The sequence below is a fragment of the Sciurus carolinensis genome, chromosome 16 (assembly GCF_902686445.1).
Source record: "Sciurus carolinensis chromosome 16, mSciCar1.2, whole genome shotgun sequence".
NCBI lineage: Eukaryota > Metazoa > Chordata > Mammalia > Rodentia > Sciuridae > Sciurus > Sciurus carolinensis.
In genome coordinates this window covers 35,949,489-35,967,413 of record NC_062228.1, presented here as the reverse complement: position 1 = coordinate 35,967,413, position 17,925 = coordinate 35,949,489, and the positions used below count along the sequence as shown (strand labels likewise).

General features: G+C 34.4%; 1 protein-coding gene across 2 annotated transcripts in view; it reads right to left on the bottom strand.

Annotated features, from left to right (window-relative positions):
- Window positions 1-2,684: 2,684 nt before the first annotated feature.
- The window catches only part of Neto2 (neuropilin and tolloid like 2), a 73,294-nt gene continuing 58,053 nt past the window's right edge, over window positions 2,685-17,925 (bottom strand). For both annotated transcript variants that reach the window (XM_047528283.1, XM_047528282.1), the window contains exons 8-9: window positions 6,863-6,976; window positions 2,685-5,768 (exon numbers count right to left, since the gene is read on the bottom strand). In XM_047528283.1, coding sequence (XP_047384239.1) covers window positions 5,188-5,768; window positions 6,863-6,976 — 695 coding nt within the window. In that variant the 3' untranslated portion in view covers window positions 2,685-5,187. The remainder of the gene's footprint in view (window positions 5,769-6,862; window positions 6,977-17,925) is intronic.

Here is a 17,925-nt window from a genome sequence, read left to right as displayed (position 1 = left end):
TCATGCTAAGTGAAATAAGTCAATCCCCCAAAACCAAAGACCAAATGTTTTCTTTGATATGTGGATGCTGATCCATAATGGTGATGGTGGGGACAAGAGAATAATGGAGGAACTTTAGTTGGGACAGAGGGAATAAGGGAGGCGAGGAGGCATGGGAGTGGGAAAGATGGTGGAATGAGATTGACATTATTACCCTAGGTACATGTATATCCTAAGAATGGTATGACTACATCATGTACAACCAGAGAGATGAAGTTGTGCTCCATTCATGTATAATGAATCAAAATGCATTCTGCTGTCATGTATAACTAATTAGAATAAAAAAACTAAAACCTTTAAAGTTCATCATCTCTTGAAGATTAATTTGAAAGCATAAAATGGTTTCTAAGTGATAGCCCATGGTTGCTTTTTAAAAACATCACAACTATGATCATTTTATTTGGGAAGCAATTAGATAGGAAATGCCAAAACTTTGCTATTAGATAGGAAATGCCAAAATTCTACTGCCCAAAGTGGCAAAGATTCTTTGCCACTTCTAGAGACTTTAGAAATAAAAGCAAACAAGGAAATCAAAACACAAGTTTTTATTTCCAGTTCAAGGGTTAAAATTCCTTACTGTAAAGTGCTAAGTTAGGGATTAAGTGTATAAACTAAACATGCACACTAGTCATTAGCTTCTTGGGCTTTTGTAATCATTGAACTAACTGCAGAAATATATAAAGTATATGAAAAAGTGAGTAAAGGAGAGCAAATTATTAGTACATGTATATAAAACAGATAATTCTGCAGGAAAGTAAAAAAATATCCAAAGTCAATCTGTCATTTATAGTGGCTCAAACAAATCATTCTCCAAAACTCAAGTGATATAGCACATAAAATGTTTAATTTCTACAATACATATTGCTCCCTTTCGATTTTAAGAAATCACAAAAGCAACAATACTCAAGCTCTTTCTGTCTAATCAAGCCTGTGTTAACAATTGTTCATTGAGAATTCACAGTAATTGCTTGCAGAGTTTGCAGGTGCCAAGGAATCATGGTAACAAAACTATAGAATAACACTATTACATAGACAAAAACAGGGAAAATATGTTTTGAAAAAATCAGAGAATTACATTTTAAAACAGACTGATTGACAAGCTTTACATGAAACACCTGGGCTGTTTAGAGCTGTTCGACTTTTAAAACTTCCAGCCAGCAAAAGCAGGGAGAGTAAGCCACAAGCAAAGAGCACTGGGCAGGTTGGAGCCACGGCCCCGGGCACTTGCTTCACTGCTCTGGACTGCATTCTTCTCATGAATGAATCTGGATCAGATGATCTTTCTTGCATCCTTAAACACACCAAAATCAAAATTCCTTCTGGATCTAATCAGTATGATTCAAGGCATATTATTTTTAGTACTTATAATAAAGTAGCATGAGCAATACTGCAGACATTTATTTTGCAGTGAAAGCATCATAATCTCTTTTGATTGAGAATTATTCCTTAATCACAACCAGGTTTTCCCCATTCTGTTCCATCAGTTGAAATTCTCCTGAAACAAGGAAGCATCTTTCTCATCAGACAATAACAGAACTAGAAAAATATTTAGTGGCAGACATTTAGGAAGTTCTTTTAATGCCTAAAAATTGTATGAAACGTGACAAAGGTTCTGTCATTGAGAGTGATTAAGTCAAAGATTTTTCATGTCTTTGTAATGTGAAATGTAAAAATCTTTTGCTGTTTATCAAACCTTTAGATTATTTTCCTCCCACAAAACACTGCTTATTCCTAGGTACTTGAGAGGTTGGGACGAGTTTCTTGCAATTTGTTGTCACTTGGGGGTTGATACTTGTGTTAAATTTGGGATGCAAGAAAATGACAGTATCATATAGGTACACTTTAATACTTTACTGAATTGAAGATATTTACCCCCTTTATAATTTCATTCTCTTTTAGAAGATGTGTCTTAACATTGGGGTACTCTGAAGGGTTGAAGTAACTTCCACAAGATGCCAAAATGTTGTGTCTTTTATTACTAAAATTTATGGCTTTCACTATAATAAATAATTTGTAAAGTTTTCCCACTGATCTCAAAGAGTAAAAATCACACACACACACACACACACACACACACACACACACAACAGTGGGAGGGAGGGAGGAAGGGGGAGAGCATTAGCATTATTCTGGTAATGATGCCTAAAATATTAGTTTCCATTCTCTTCTCATTTTATATAGATAAAATGTCTGAGAAATGAGATCCAAGGCCTGCCTGCAGTTCAATGAAGGCATAAAATATACAACAGTCTAAGCTACTGATCATTTGGTTCTTTAATTCCATCTCTGCAAACAGACCCATCACAAAGCAATGTTCCTAGATCACATTAAAGTTGTGCATTTACTGGGTCAAGATTTGTCATTGCAACCTACTCTTGCACTTTCCATCTTTGTTAAATATTGAGGAAATGTTGTCTTTTTTAAAGATACTCTAATCCTACAGAAACTAGCCTGTGGAGGTAAGTTTGTGTTTCCTTTCCTTTTTTTGGGGTGGGTGGGGCGGGCATTGGGGATTGAACTCAGGGGCACTCCACCACTGAGTCACATCCCCAGCCCTATTTTGCATTTTATTTAGAGACAGGATCTCACTGAGTTGCTTAGGCCTCGCTTTTGCTGAGGATGGCTTTGAACTCGAGATCCTCCTGTCTCAGCCTCCTGAGCTGCTTGAATTGCAGGTGTGCGCTACTGCACCTGGCAAGTTTGTGCTTTTTACTGAGAAAAGGAAAAACTTCCTTTTATTTTAGCAGGCAGAAAATTTAGAATAAAATTGGCTGTCCAAGCTTTACTTGCTGAGTTGCATGAAACCATGTATTTCTATTCTGTTTTATTAGGCGATGTCGGCTGGGTGTGATGGCACACACTTGTAATTTCAGGTATTGGGAGACTGAGGCAGGAGGATTGAGGCCAGATTCAGCAAGTTAATATTCAATGTCTTCTTCAAAGGTTCTCTATTTTGCAGGTCTCTTTAAGCCCTTTTAAAAAAGGATACAAATACCCAAAATAAAAACATAGTTACAAGTGACGATCAATAATATAGTGTATTATCTTCCAGTCTAATCTAGAGGTTAAGGACAAATTTAATAGCTATTTTTATAATGAATAAAATTTTATGTAGAAAATATGCTAACCTCCCCATAATCATAACAAGATCACAGTTGTATAAAGTATTATTTACTACATTTTTCAAATGTTGGCTGGTCTGTTACCTACTGAAATCAAAAGGCCTACTCAACTTAGCTATTGAAACAACTTAAGTTATTCAATCTGTCTCTGGTTATTAGTTCATTTGGCTACTACTCATTAAGTCTTTTTACCTTTCTCAGTTGTATTTTTAAGAGAGGAAATTGTGCTGACTTAAAAAATTAAATCATGAATTATGTGTAGGTTTTATCTCCTGGATATAATCTACTTTTTTAAAAATAAAAAATATGATATAGGAAACACTGAGGCAGTATTATAAGTGTCACAGCATTCACTAATCTGAGAGAACATATCTATGAAAAAGAATGAATGAAATCCAGTGAAACTTCAACTTCTCATTTCATTGAGAATTTACAAGAAATGTAAAAAATGAGAATCTACCTCTTATAAATGACATGTCTCTATTAGTTACAATAAATGGATTTCATTCCACATATACTGTAAGACCCAAAATAGCAGTGCCATAAATAACATGATTGAAGGATAATTTAACAATGTACATTTTAATAAGATATGCGTAGTGATTTAGAGCAATAAATATCGCACAGTGGAAAATTTATCACAAACTAAATATGGTAACAAAAGGAAAGAGAAAGCTTATGTACACATTACCAAGGTCTTTATAATAAATTATGGTGCACAGTTCTAACAAAGCATGTTTGTATATAAAGCTGCTAATGTGAACACTGAAAGAAATGTGTAATGCAGGTCTTTAATCTTGATTTAATAATTTGTACAGTATCAAATAATATCAAAAGTCTAAAAAAACACAATGAGTTTTTATATCATGTTTATAAATTATTGTTTTACATACCATAAAAAAAAATAAGGTCAAAAGTGCAGTTTAAAAAAAAGTCAAAATTATTATTCTTGATAAGAGTTAGAAAAATGTACTGTCCCAAGAAAGAAGCCATCAAAGGCTTGCACAGTTTCTTAGGAATTTTCCTTTAACTCTCACAGAAACTTGGTTACCAAATGTCAAAAGATAAACCAATACAAATGAAGTAATCTTTTTACAAAAATTATAGGAAATGTAGATTTGGGGATGAGAAACACTGCAAATAAATACAATTACAGGCCTCCTGACAAGCAAATTAAATGACTTGTTTATTGGAATAAATGGGGGCTGTCATTGAATGTGACCAAATATGGGAGATTTCAAAGGTTTGCTAGACGTTTTTATCTTTCTCAAATTTTTAGTCATATTGGTAAGATGCATACATCTCAGGATCATGAAGTTTACTAGTATAATACAATAGAGAAAAAATATGATTTAAGGGTGATAAATCATATCTATTTCTCATAAAAAATAAGGATTAATAATCCAGTAATTAAAAGGCAGTAGTGTAAAAATTAGTGTAGAAGAAACAGAACTAAATATAACTGAGTCTTAACTGGCACTTATCACAGTAAGTAGCTGTATTTTGACAAATTCAAGAACAAATGCCTGTGTTGAAGTAAGTGGTATATTAACCACTTATGTAGGAAACTGAAATGGCAAAACTATAGTCATATAAAACAAATTAAAAATAAAAGGACTGTAAAGAAAACCTTATTTTAAAGTTTATTATGGGATAAAAATACTGGCAGAGCTAGGTCAGTCAAGAGCAGTATTTCTGATGCTAAAAACTAACAAGCGGCCCGAGCCTGGCTCAACACCACTAAGCCCCTCTTCACCTGCTATTTAACTGGTGATGCTTTGTTTACATGACACCAAGCAACAGATGATGATTATTTTTTTCCACTGAATATATTAAGTTCCTTGTTTGGTTTAACATATAGAGACTGCCTGAGATGATAAAAATGTCATCAATGCAACAGGGAAATGGCAAATGAAGGTCTTCCTAGTTTTGATAGGAAAAAAGAGTTGGTTGCTGAAAACAGAATGGATGCTCTGTAGGCTGCATACATACATACTTAATAATTAATGTCACCTTTAATAGAAGATTAAAAGTCGATGGATATGGATGCTTGTGCAGAATCTTCTCGCCCTCTCACATAAATTTCACAGGGAATTTCCTCCATTACTCTGTCTTCTAGGGCCTGTTCAGGGCACTCATGTGCCTGTTTGAAAGTGTAGCTACTTTTTTTGAAGGTGCTATTAAACGTTTTCATTGGCTGTGGTTGTGCAAAATCATTTCGGAAAGGAAGTTCCATGGAACTGAGGTTGGTCCTGCTTTGTTTGACACTGGATGCTTGCGACCCACAGTGATGGTCATGAATGCACCGTGAGGCAGTGGAGGAGCGCCGCATCTTCTGGTAGTTGTCCAATTCTTCTGACAAGTCTGCCAGGTCTGCAGAAATCTCTTTGTCCCTTAGTGAAAATAGTTCATAATGAGGAGGATCAAACACTTCTTGGAACCCAGTTTTATTGAAAGCAGTTTTGCAAGCCATGACCTTTTTTCGGGGCTGTTTCACTTGCACTAAAATAGAAATAATGAGAAGAACCAAGACAATTCCTGATGTAATGCCAATAATCGTTCCATGAGTTTTAGTGATTTGTTCAAATAGTCCAGCTTTTTTCTTTTCTGTAGAAAGAGAAACGTTAAGCTTTTCAAAATTCATTAATAGGAGTCCCAACACAAATCTGTAAAGTATTTTTAGGAAAAGTAGAAAATGTGGTCAGATATATCACAGACACTGCAACTGAAAATTAGGCTTTTAAACAAATACAACAATCCTAGTCTTATGATCTCTGGGTAAAGTAACACAGTATAGCTGGACAAAATACAAAAAAGAGAAAGTACTTGGTTCCTCTGTTCAAAAGGTACACAAAAGCCTACAACTTGCAAATTAATTGGATACATTAATAAAGAAAATGCTAAAATAAATACTCTTCTCTCAAGTGTAACTTTCTGCTCTGTGGTAGGCTGCTATGTTTAACCAGATCAACAAGATTTCTGCTGATGACCACCAGGAAAAGAGAACAAATAAAACCTAACTAGCCGACTAGGTATGTTTTATCATGGTCTACTGTTCTTGAATGATTACCTGAAAATATTTCATGTCAAGTACTTAATATAGCCATGTAACATTATATCACCTTTTCCATAGATATTTATTAAATTCTTGGGAGGATGAAAGATGGATAAAGCTTAGTTCTGAGACAGTGCTTTGACAACCAAGTTGCAAACATCACAAGCCATGCTTATCTTTCAGAGGGTACTGATTGGAAATACAGCATAGTAAATTTGATGAAATTAAAAAAGCAGTTTTAGAAACTGCTTTTTCATGTTTTTCCATATAATTTTAAAAAGAATAACAAGCTGACCTCTAAATTATTTTGTCAACTAAGTAAGGTATTTTTACAACACAAATGACAAATTTCAACAGCAATAAGAAAATAAAATAAGGCAAGAAATATCACAATGTGCTTTTGAACAACTTAAGGTAAAACATACTCTAAACAAAAAATTGCTTTTGTTGAGAATAAGTGTTTCTTTGCTGCTACCACATCCCAGAGGTCTATAAGCCATTAAGAAAACAAAACAAAACACACCTCCATTTCTGCTAAAGTAGTTATACTAAGCACAGTTGTACAAAAGAACATTTTTAAGTCTTCCTTAATGAAAGGTAACAGTCACTCTTTTCTCAAAATGGTTGGCTTTTGCACTGAACTCACCTTTACAATGATTTTCATCCCAGGGGTATGCACAATTTTGAACACCATTACAGACCAAAGAATTATTGATGCACATGTTGCTATGGCAAAAGAAAGTGCTGCCTGTACAGGGAGCTGTAGGAAAAAAGAAAACTGTTTTGCTAAGAGCAGAGACATGCAGATTACAAACCCATCTTGATTTGTTTTATGCTTGAAAATTTGACTTTATAAGAGTATTTTTATATTTCAAAGGCCTTTCCATGAACACACACTGCTACACAAACACTAAGTCAAAGGTCAATATTCTCTGACGTTGGCCATCTAAAGGTAATGACATTTACCTTTAATTAATTTCAGTGTAATGACAATATGGATGTATTTCCCACAGTTCTTACAGAACTTCTATGTGGCTTAGTACATTTTTTCAAAACTTTTTAGCAAAGACATTAAGTCCTTGAAACTCTCCATGTATTGCTGGTGGGAATGCAAAATGGTGCAGCTGACATGGTTTAAACTGCCTGCTGACTCCTCCAAAAGGTAAACATAGAATTACCTAGCAATTCTACTTTGAGGTTATCTAATTAAAATGATTAAAAGCAGTATCTCAAGCAGATACTTTATTAATGTTCACATCAACATTACTCACACCAGCCAACAGGTAGGAACAACCCAAAAGTCCATGGGATGAATGGATAAATAAGATGTGGTATACAGGAGACAATAGAACATTACTCAGTCATAGAAATAAATGAAATTGTGTTACATACTATGACATGAAAGAAGCTTGAAAACATGCTAAGTGAAATAAATATTTCATTTAGCATAATTGTATGATCAGTTATTGTACAACAAGTGATTCTTCTTCTAAGGAGGAGGTAAATTCGTAGAGAGTACAAAGCTTAATGGGCTGAGGAAAAAGGAAAATGGGGAGTTAATATTTAATGGGTACAGAATTTCAGTTCAGGAGATAGTGGTGACGACTGTACAGCAATGTGCATGTATTTAATGCCACTGACATTCACTTGAAATTGTAAATTTTATATTATGAACATTTAACCATAGTAAAAAATGGAATAAAGTAACCTATTCTGAATTAAAATAATTTAAAAATTTTATTTATTTTGAGGTGCTGGGGGATGAACCTGGGGTTCTGTGCATTTTAGGTCAGTACTCTAACACTGAGCAACACACCCAGTCCCAAACAAGATTTTTAAAAAGACAATAAATATAAGTGACAATAAATATATATAATATAAATATATATTTTGTATAAGTTGTTCTTTCAGTTTGGAATGTCATCCTCCCTTCATGGTGACCACCTACTCATTCCTCAAGAAAATCTCAAAAGTGACTTTGTGAAAAATCCCTTTAATTCTTCCAAGGGCTCATCGCTCCTGTGTGTTCTGCATATTCCATCTATTCTTTAATTTGGCACTTCTTGCATATGTAAACATTTCCAATAATGGATTATGTGTTTACTTCTGTTAAGAAATAAAGCTCTAAACTGGAGATAAAAATCTAACATGGTAGTATAAAGCACCTCAATGTAAAGATGCACACAAAAAAATCTTGAAGTAGTTTAATATTGTCCTACGTTAAACTAGATTATGGAAGTTCAAAAGCAGTTCAAAAACCTTCACTAAGTCTTCTAAAATTATAATTGGACAAAATGTATTTTCTGCCTAAAGACTTCATTTTTGATTTTCAAGAAAATATATGCTTTATCAAGGAAGGCACAATTTACTACTTTGTTTTAAAAATTTCTTCTCACAATTAAAAAAAAACCAAAAATTTTACTGCACGATGAGTCATTTCTCTAAACATTATCTTCTTTTTTAAACATTTTTTAAGTTGTAAATGAACACAATGCCTTTATTTTATTTATTTTTATGTGGTGCTGAGGATTGAACCCAGTGCCTCACACATGCTAGGCAAGTGCTCTATCACTGAGCTACAGCCCAGGCTCTATCTTTTCTTAATAAATATACAATGAACCTCATGAAAATATATGCATGAGTTTAAAAAATTTTCCTCTAAAGAGAAGATTCCCTTTTTAGGGTGTAGTTTTAGGAAGTTTTGAAATACCTGACTGTGATCTCCTATTGCAGTATAATAACAATAATAAAATTGATTATTTTGGTTATTCACTTGCTGTATCTCCTTTATCTTTCTCAGTTGGTTCTGAATATGGGTTGGAAAATAAGACATTTAATGGGTCCTCAGAAAACCCTAAAAAAAATCTGATAGTTCAAGAGAGAACACTCAAAATTGCTTTGCTATTTATTAGAGTGCAAACAGAATCTCTCCCTGTACCTCGGTTTCCTCTTTTAAAATGAATGGGTGAGTATACAGTGTATCTTAAGATTCCTGGTTCTAAGATCTGATGAGACTATGAAATTAGTGGTCTTAGTCATGTTGATACTTTGGTTCTTAATTTAAGTGCAAAAAAAGTACACAATATTTTCCTTGAAGAACTGCTTTCATAGTGTCCCAGAGATTTTGATATGTTGTTTTCTTTGTTCTCATTTACCTCTAAGAATTTTTTAATTTCCTTCCTGATATCTTCTGTTATCATCATACAATAGCATATTATTTAATCTCAAGGTGTTGGAGTAGTTTCTGTTTTTTACTCTGTCATTTATTTCTAATTTCAATCCATTATGATCTGATAGAATACAAGGTAGTGTCTTTATCTTCTTGTATTTGCTAACAGTAGCTTTGTGGCATAATATATGGTCTATTTTAGAGAAGGATCCATGTGCTGCTGAGAAGAAAGTGTATTTGCTCTTTGTTGGGTGGTATATTCTATAAATGTTAAGTCTAAATTATTGATTGTGTTATTGAGATCTTTGGTTTCTTTGTTCAATTTTTGTTTGGAGGATCTGTCCAGTGGTGAGAGAGGTGTGTTAAAATCATCTATTACTGTGTTGTGGTCTATTTGATTTCTGGCATTGAGAAGGATTTGTTTGACGTATATGCATGAACCACTGTTTGGGGCATAGATATTTATGATTGTTATGTCTTGCTGATTTATGCTTCCCTTAAGCAGTATGAAATGTCCTTCTTTATCCCTTCTGACTAACTTTGGCTTGAAGTCCACATTATCTGATATGAGGATGCAGACTCCAGCTTTTTTGCTGTGTCCATGTGCGCGGTATGTTTTTCCCCATCCTTTCACCTTTAGTCTGTGGGTATCTCTTTCTATGAGATGAATCTCTTGCAGGCAGCAAATTGTTGGATCTTTCTTTTTTCTCCAATCTGCCAGTCTATGTCTTTTGATTGATGAGTTCAGGCCATTAACATTCAGGGTTATTACTGAGATATGATTTGTATTCCCAGAAATTTATTTCATGGAGTGCATTCAATAAAAGAAGAAAAAAAATCAATGAATAAACGACCTAACACTACAGCTCAAAGCCCTAGAAAAAGAAGAACAGAGCAACACCAAAAGTAGTAGAAGACAGGAAATAGTTAAAATCAGAGCTGAAATCAACAAAATTAAAACAAAAGAAACAATTGAAAAAATTGACAAATAGTTGGTTCTTTGAAAAAATAAACAAAATTGATAAACCCTTAGCCACACTAACAAAGAGAAAGAGGGAGAAAACTCAAATTACTAAAATTCGGAATGAACAAGGAAATATCACAACAGACACGATAGAAATACAAAACATAATTAGAAGGTATTTTGAAAATCTATACTCCAACAAAATAGAAAAATCTCAAAGACATGAACAGGTTTCTAGAGACCTAAATTTAGAATTACCTAAACTGAACAAGGAGGACATACACAATTTAAATAGACCAATTTCAAGTAATGAAATAGAAGAAGTCATCAAAAGCCTACCAACAAAGAAAAATCTGGGACCAGATGGGTTCTCAGCCGAGTTCTATAAAACCTTTAAAGAAGACCTCATTCCAATACTTCTCAAAGTATATCATGAAATAGAAGAGGAGGGAAACCTCCCAAACTCATTCTATGAAGCCAATATCACCCTGATACCCAAACCAGACAGAGACACATCGAGGAAAGAAAATTTCAGACCAATATCCTTAATGAACATTGATGCAAAAATTCTAAACAAAATATCAGCAAATCGCATACAAAAATATATTAAAAAGATAGTGCACCGCGATCAAGTGGGTTTTATCCCAGGGACGCAAGGTTGGTTCAACATCCAGAAAACAATAAATGTAATTCACCATATCAATAGACTTAAAGTCAAGAATCACATGATTATTTCGATAGATGCAGAAAAAGCATTTGATAAAATACAGCATCCCTTCATGCTCAAAACACTAGAAAAAATAGGGATAGTGGGAACATTCCTTAACATTGTAAAGGCAATCTACGCTAAGCCCATGGCCAATATCATTCTAAATGGTGAAAAACTGAAAGCATTCCCCCTAAAAACTGGAACAAGGCAGGGATGCCCTCTTTCACCACTTCTATTCAACACTGTCCTTGAAACTCTAGCCAGAGAAATTAGACAGACCAAAGAAATTAAAGGGATACGAATAGGAAAAGAAGAACTCAAACTATCCCTATTTGCTGATGACATGATTATATATTTAGAGGAACCAGAAAATTCTACCAGAAAACCTTTAGAGCTCATAAGTGAATTCAGTAAAGTAGCAGGATATAAGATTAACGCTCATAAATACAATGCATTTTTATACATAAGTGATGAATCTTCAGAAAGAGAGGTTAGGAAAACTACCCTATTCACAACAGCTTTGAAAAAAATAAAATACTTGGGAATCAATCTCACAAAAGAGGTGAAAGACCTCTACAATGAGAACTACAGAACACTAAAGAAAGAAATTCAAGAAAACCTTAGAAGATGGAAAGATCTCCCATGTTCCTGGATAGGCATAATTAATATTGTCAAAATGGCCATACTACCAAAAGTGCTATACAGATTCAATGCAATTCCAACTAAAATCCCAATGATGTACCTTACAGAAATAGAGCAAGCCATTATGAAATTCATCTGGAAGAATAAGAAACCCAGAATAGCTAAAGTAATCCTTAACAGGAAGAGTGAAGCAGGGGGTTTCGCGGTAACAGAACTTCAACTATATTACAAAGCAATAGTAACAAAAACGGCATGGTATTGGCACCAAAACAGACAGGGAGATCAATGGTACAGAATAGAGGACACGGACACAAACCCAAATAAATACAACTTTCTCATACTAGACAAAGGGGCCAAAAATATGCAATGGAGAAAAGATAGCCTCTTCAACAAATGGTGCTGGGAAAACTGGAAATCCATATGCAACAGAATGAAACTAAACCCCTATCTCACCCTGCACAAAAATCAACTCACAATGGATCAAGGAACTTGAAATCAGACCAGAGACCCTCCATCTTATAGAAGAAAAAGTAGGTCCAAATCTTCAACTTGTTGGCTTCAGATCAGACTTCCTTAACAGGACTCCCATAGCACAAGAAATAAAAGCAAGAATCAACAACTGGGATAGATTCAAACTAAATAGCTTTCTCTCAGCAAAGGAAACTATCAGCAATGTGAAGAGAGAGCCTACAGAGTGGGAGAAAATCTTTGTCACTCATACTTCAGATAGAGCACTAATTTCCAGAATATGTAAAGAACTCAAAATACTCTACAGGAGGAATACAAATAACCCAATCAACAAATGGGCTAAGGATATGAACAGACACTTCACAGAAGAAGATGTACAAGCAATCAACAAACATATGCAAAAATGTTCACCATCTTTAGTAATAAGAGAAATGCAAATCAAAACTACACTAAGATTACATCTCATCCCAATTAGAATGGCGATTATCAAGAATATAAGCAACAATAGGTGTTGGAGAGGATTTGGGGGAAAAGGGTACACTCATACATTGCTGGTGGGGCTGCAAATTAGTGCAGCCACGCTGGAAAGCAGTGTGGAGATTCCTTAGAAAACTTGGAATGGACCCACCATTTGACACAGTTATCCCACTCCTTGGCCTATACCCAAAGGTCTTAAAATCAGCGTACCTAGAGATACCTAGAACAATGTTCACAGCTGCTCAATTCACAATAGGTAGATTGTGGAACCAACCTAGATGCCCTTCAATTGATGAATGGATAAAGAAACTGTGGTATATATATACCATAGAATATTACTCAGCCATCAAGAAAAATAAAATTATGGCATTTGCAGGCAAATGGATGCAGTTGGAGAATATCATGCTAATTGAGATAAGCCAATCTCAAAAAACCAAAGGACAAATGATCTCACTGATAAGCGGATGATTATACACATAAGGGGTGGGAAGGGGGCAAGAATGGAGGAAGGAGGGACTCTATAGAAGGATAAGAGGGGTGGGAGGGGTGGGGGGGAGAAAAAAAAACCAGAATGAATAAAAAACTATTACCCTGGGTAAATGTATGATTACACAAATGGTATGCCTCTACTTCATGTACAAACAGAGAAACAAGATCTATCCCATTTATTTACAATAAAAATGAATTAAAAAAGTATACAATAAATAATTTTTCTTAGACTGTTAACTTGTCAAAATAGTACCATTAAAACATATATTTCATGATTTTCAAAAAATGTCTGATAGTCTCAAAGCTCATCATAAGGAAAACAGATTATTAGTTACATAATTAAGTGATTAGAATGAGGACAGGAAAATCAATGAATATGTAGGGTGGTATTTTATTTACTTTTAAAAATCTGTTCGTGTATCTATTTTAGCTATATCAAAGATATCATAAAACCATATTAGACAAATGCGTGCGCTTTAAAATATAAAAAGTAGCCTAGAAAAAAACAGCAATTTTGAGTTCCTCGTTTCCACAAACTGCAGTTGTTTTTATTTCCACCATGATTCTATTATATATGTTATTCTAATTCTACAACCTATTTAATCTAGTTCACAACTGGGGATTCAGGGAAGATAAGCCATTTTCAAGACAGGCTGAATGAGGTTATAAATAGCACTGTGGCTGGGCATGTGTGGGGATGCACACCTGTTATCCAAGTTATTAGGGAGGCCGATGTAGAAGGATTCCAATTTCCAGGCGGCCAGTCTGGACAACTTAGCAAGAACCTGTCTCAAATAATAATAATAATAATAATAATAATAAAGCACTGTAGATCCTTGGTATTCTGATTTGTAACATTCTCAGAATATTATCAGTCCATACTTTTAGAGTTCTTTTTAACTTAAAAGGTAGTCTACAGGGTTTTCTGCACCATGTTCCTTACTGTTTGAACATTGAAAGGAAAATATCCTCAGTTTTTATTATAGATTCTTTATAACTGCTCTCCATATTATTTAATGCAGTTAGAAAGCAGCATCGATACTACCAGATTTGTTTTGTAGAAATGTTAAAATTACAAGTATGTTAAGTTGTATGATTTTTCATTGGATCAGCAAAGGTGTTTAAGATGAGTCAAGGTGCCAATTACTGATATAGAATGCTAATGAACTGCTTCAATTCCAAAAGATAAAAAAATGGCTGAACTGTAGCTCTTTATGAGTAATGGACAAATAACAACAGTGCCAGTTATGAACTGCTCTCTACTTTAGCCTGAGGACTCTTTTCTGCCATCACTCATGACTGGGTCATGAACAAAAGAGGAGGTTAGGGTTTCGGCTCCACTCGACTTCTGATGGGATGTGGCAATGATGCTGAACGATGGTTCTGTCCTTCAACTAGGCCTGCAGGGGACCCGCAGGCAATATGTCACTGAAAATCACATTATGGATTTAGTTTAACAAAAATATCCTCTGCTGTTTTCACAATTCTAGTCCTAGAAATTATTTTGCTAAAACCATATTCTTTCTTAAAGAGTAAGGTACATATTAGTATTCAGTGCCTGGGAAGAAGTTAAACATAGTCTGATTGCTATTCTACATCATCTATCTTAGCAAAGTTTTACTATTTTAGTCACATCTCTCATCTACAATGGGTAAGCATGAAGTGAACTTCTCATGCAAAATTAGCCCGTTTATATAAACCTCTTCTTAAATATTGTTTTCATGGATGCATTCATAACAATTACAAATCATTAACAGTGTAGAGAAGAACAAAAGTAGTAGTTCAACAATTTGAATTGATGGTAAGTCTGTAAAAATTTAGTCTTGAGCTCTGAAATGTGCTTATCAAGTGGAGATTTTCAGACTAGGATTTGTTTTATAACAATCTGTGAAATCCTTTATTTTGATCACACTTTTTCTGGAGGGGCGGTTTTCTTCTTGTTCATAAGTAATGAAGCTAAATTTGGGATGTGGAGCTACATCTACTGCAGCATATGATTCAATCTTACATTTGATTAGTCGATATAAAGATATCATTTGCAGGAGACTTTCCCTTGTTTAGTATCAGAATTATACTAAGGGAGAAATCTTCAGTGTATGTGGACAAAACTAAAATAGATTTAAAAAAATGTTCTCATGTAAGATTTAGACTAGCATTGCCCAGAATATGTAATCAAAAAATGTAAGCAAGTAGCCACATTAAAGAATAAAATTAATATTACTAATACATTTTATTGAACCCAACATATCTGTGCAGAAAAGTTAATATAGCAGGCCTAAGACTGTTGCTTTAGAAAATTCTGTTTGCAAGGTTGGCCCTTGGCTGCCATCTGATAAAAGGCAGATTACCTAACTGATAAAAGGCAGTTCACAATGCTTACAATTTATTTATTTATGGCCAAACACTTGCTTTCCTTCTGGATGTTAGGACTTTTGGTACATGCAAAACCGAGGGTGCCTATATGACACACCCCAATAAAAGACTTGGTGCTGTCTAAAGGGCTTCTCTGAGTGAGAACATTGCATGCATGCTACTGCATCTTTTGTTTCTGGAGAACAGCATGCTCAGATGTTCCTCCTAGAAGGCAGCAATCATAAGAAGCCTGTTCAAGGATTTTTCTAGACTCTAACAAAAACTCTTTTTCCCTTGCAGACCTATTGTGCATTCTTTTTCTAATCATTCTTAGCTGTGAGAACAAATATATGCTGGGTCCTATGGGTCCTTCTGGCAAATTACCTAATATGTGAGTGACATTGGGGAGTTTTGAAACAATCTGTTCAAAATATTCTCATTTTAACATGTAATAATCAAAAGTATTATTAATGTGATATTTTATATACTTTATTTCATTCCAAATCTCTGAAATCTAGGATGTATTTTTATAATTGTAGCTCCTACTGATTTAGACTGGTCATATTACAAGTGCTCAATAGCTAGCTACACTGAACAGCACAGGTAGAGTGGTCTAGAGTAAATAAATCGAGAAAAGTAAGAAGGCTACAAGATTTTGTTAGATTTGTCTTTGTATAAAGCACTTATTTGTAGCTATCTGAAATAAAGAAATAACCTCTGTATGGTTCTTTTTGAAGTTTGAAAGTTCTCAAATTAAAAATATATTTTCAGAAACAAGTTCAGGTTATATCCATCATATAAAAAGCAGCAGTAGCATAATTAGTTCATGGCAAATACCACTGCTGAGCTCTTGATATCTATAACTGCCTGAGGAACACACAATGTCCAAACAGAACCTCGTCCCCTTCTTATCTGTTCAATTTTTACTTTCCAAGACAGACCAACTAAAAATTGTAGGTATCTCTGACTTATTCTTGCTTTCCTTTCACTCTTGATTGGTCACCAAGTCTTGCTGACTCTGTCTCTGTAACTCTTCTTTATTCTCAATGTCACAGCTTTGTTTAGACCTTCATGACTTCTCATTCTGACTATGGAAGTAACTTTTAACTAGCCTCTATGGAAGTAACTTTTAATTAGCCTCCATGCCCCATGTTAAGCACAGCTTTGATTGTTATTTTGCAGTATAAAATTCCCAGATGTTTATAAGATAAAGTCTAAATTTAGTCTTTAATTTAAAAGCAAGTGCCTTGTAGCTTTAAATGACATTTCCTGGCTCATTTCTCTGCTCTACCACTACTTGGGGTCTGAATCAGCTCTGGTTCAATGACTATGTACATTCTATTATTTCTATTTAGAATAAGCAACCTCAGTAAATGTTTCCACCTTCTAAAGTATATCTACTTTCACGAATAAACTCAAAGAACCTACACTCAAGGGCCACCTGCTCCATAACTGATGCTGCATGCTAGAAATAATGTGGTTACTTAATGGGAAAACATTCTGTCTTACGTCTCAAACTGTCTTTGTTATAAGTTAATTCTGTGTTGTCATTATTTGAATGTGTGTCACCTTGCCTAAGTGACTGTAAGATCCTTCAGGAAAGAAACTACTTCACCCATTCCTATACTTCACAGTATCAATCACACTACCTTGTATGATAAATGTTAAGTGAATGGAAGGTTTCATAAGAAGACTGGTTGGTCAAATTTGCTTCATAAGCTATCTAACCATTTGGCACCTCAAAGTTCTTTAAAGAATTACAAGAGTTCAGTCATCATATAGCCTAAATAAGGTCTCAATCATTTTAATGCAGAATCCATATAATAAAACAGTATCTTGAAATTATAAGTAAAAAAAGTTTTGAATTTCTGAAGAAAACTATACGATAATACCTTAGACAGAATAGAGGACATGGACACAAACCCAAATAAATACAATTTTCTCAAACTAGACAAAGGGGCCAAAAATATGCAATGGAGAAAAGATAGCCTCTTCAACAAATGGTGCTGGGAAAACTGGAAAACCATATGCAACAGAATGAAATTAAACCCCTATCTCTCACCCTGCACAAAACTCAACTCAAAGTGGATCAATGACCTCGGAATCAGACCAGAGACCCTGCATCTTATAGAAGAAAAAGTAGGTTCAAACCTTCTACTTGTTGGCTTAGAACCAGACTTCCTTAACAGGACTCCCATAGCACAAGAAATAAAAGCAAGAATCAACAACTGGGATAGATTCAAACTAAAAAGCTTTCTCTCAGCAAAGGAAATTATCAGCAATGTGAAGAGAGAGTCTACAGAGTGGGAGAATATCTTTGCCACTCATACTTCAGATAGAGCACTAATTTCCAGGATATATGAAGAATTCAAAAAACTCTACGCAAAGTATACAAATAACCCAATCAACAAATGCGATAAGGATATGAACAGACACTTC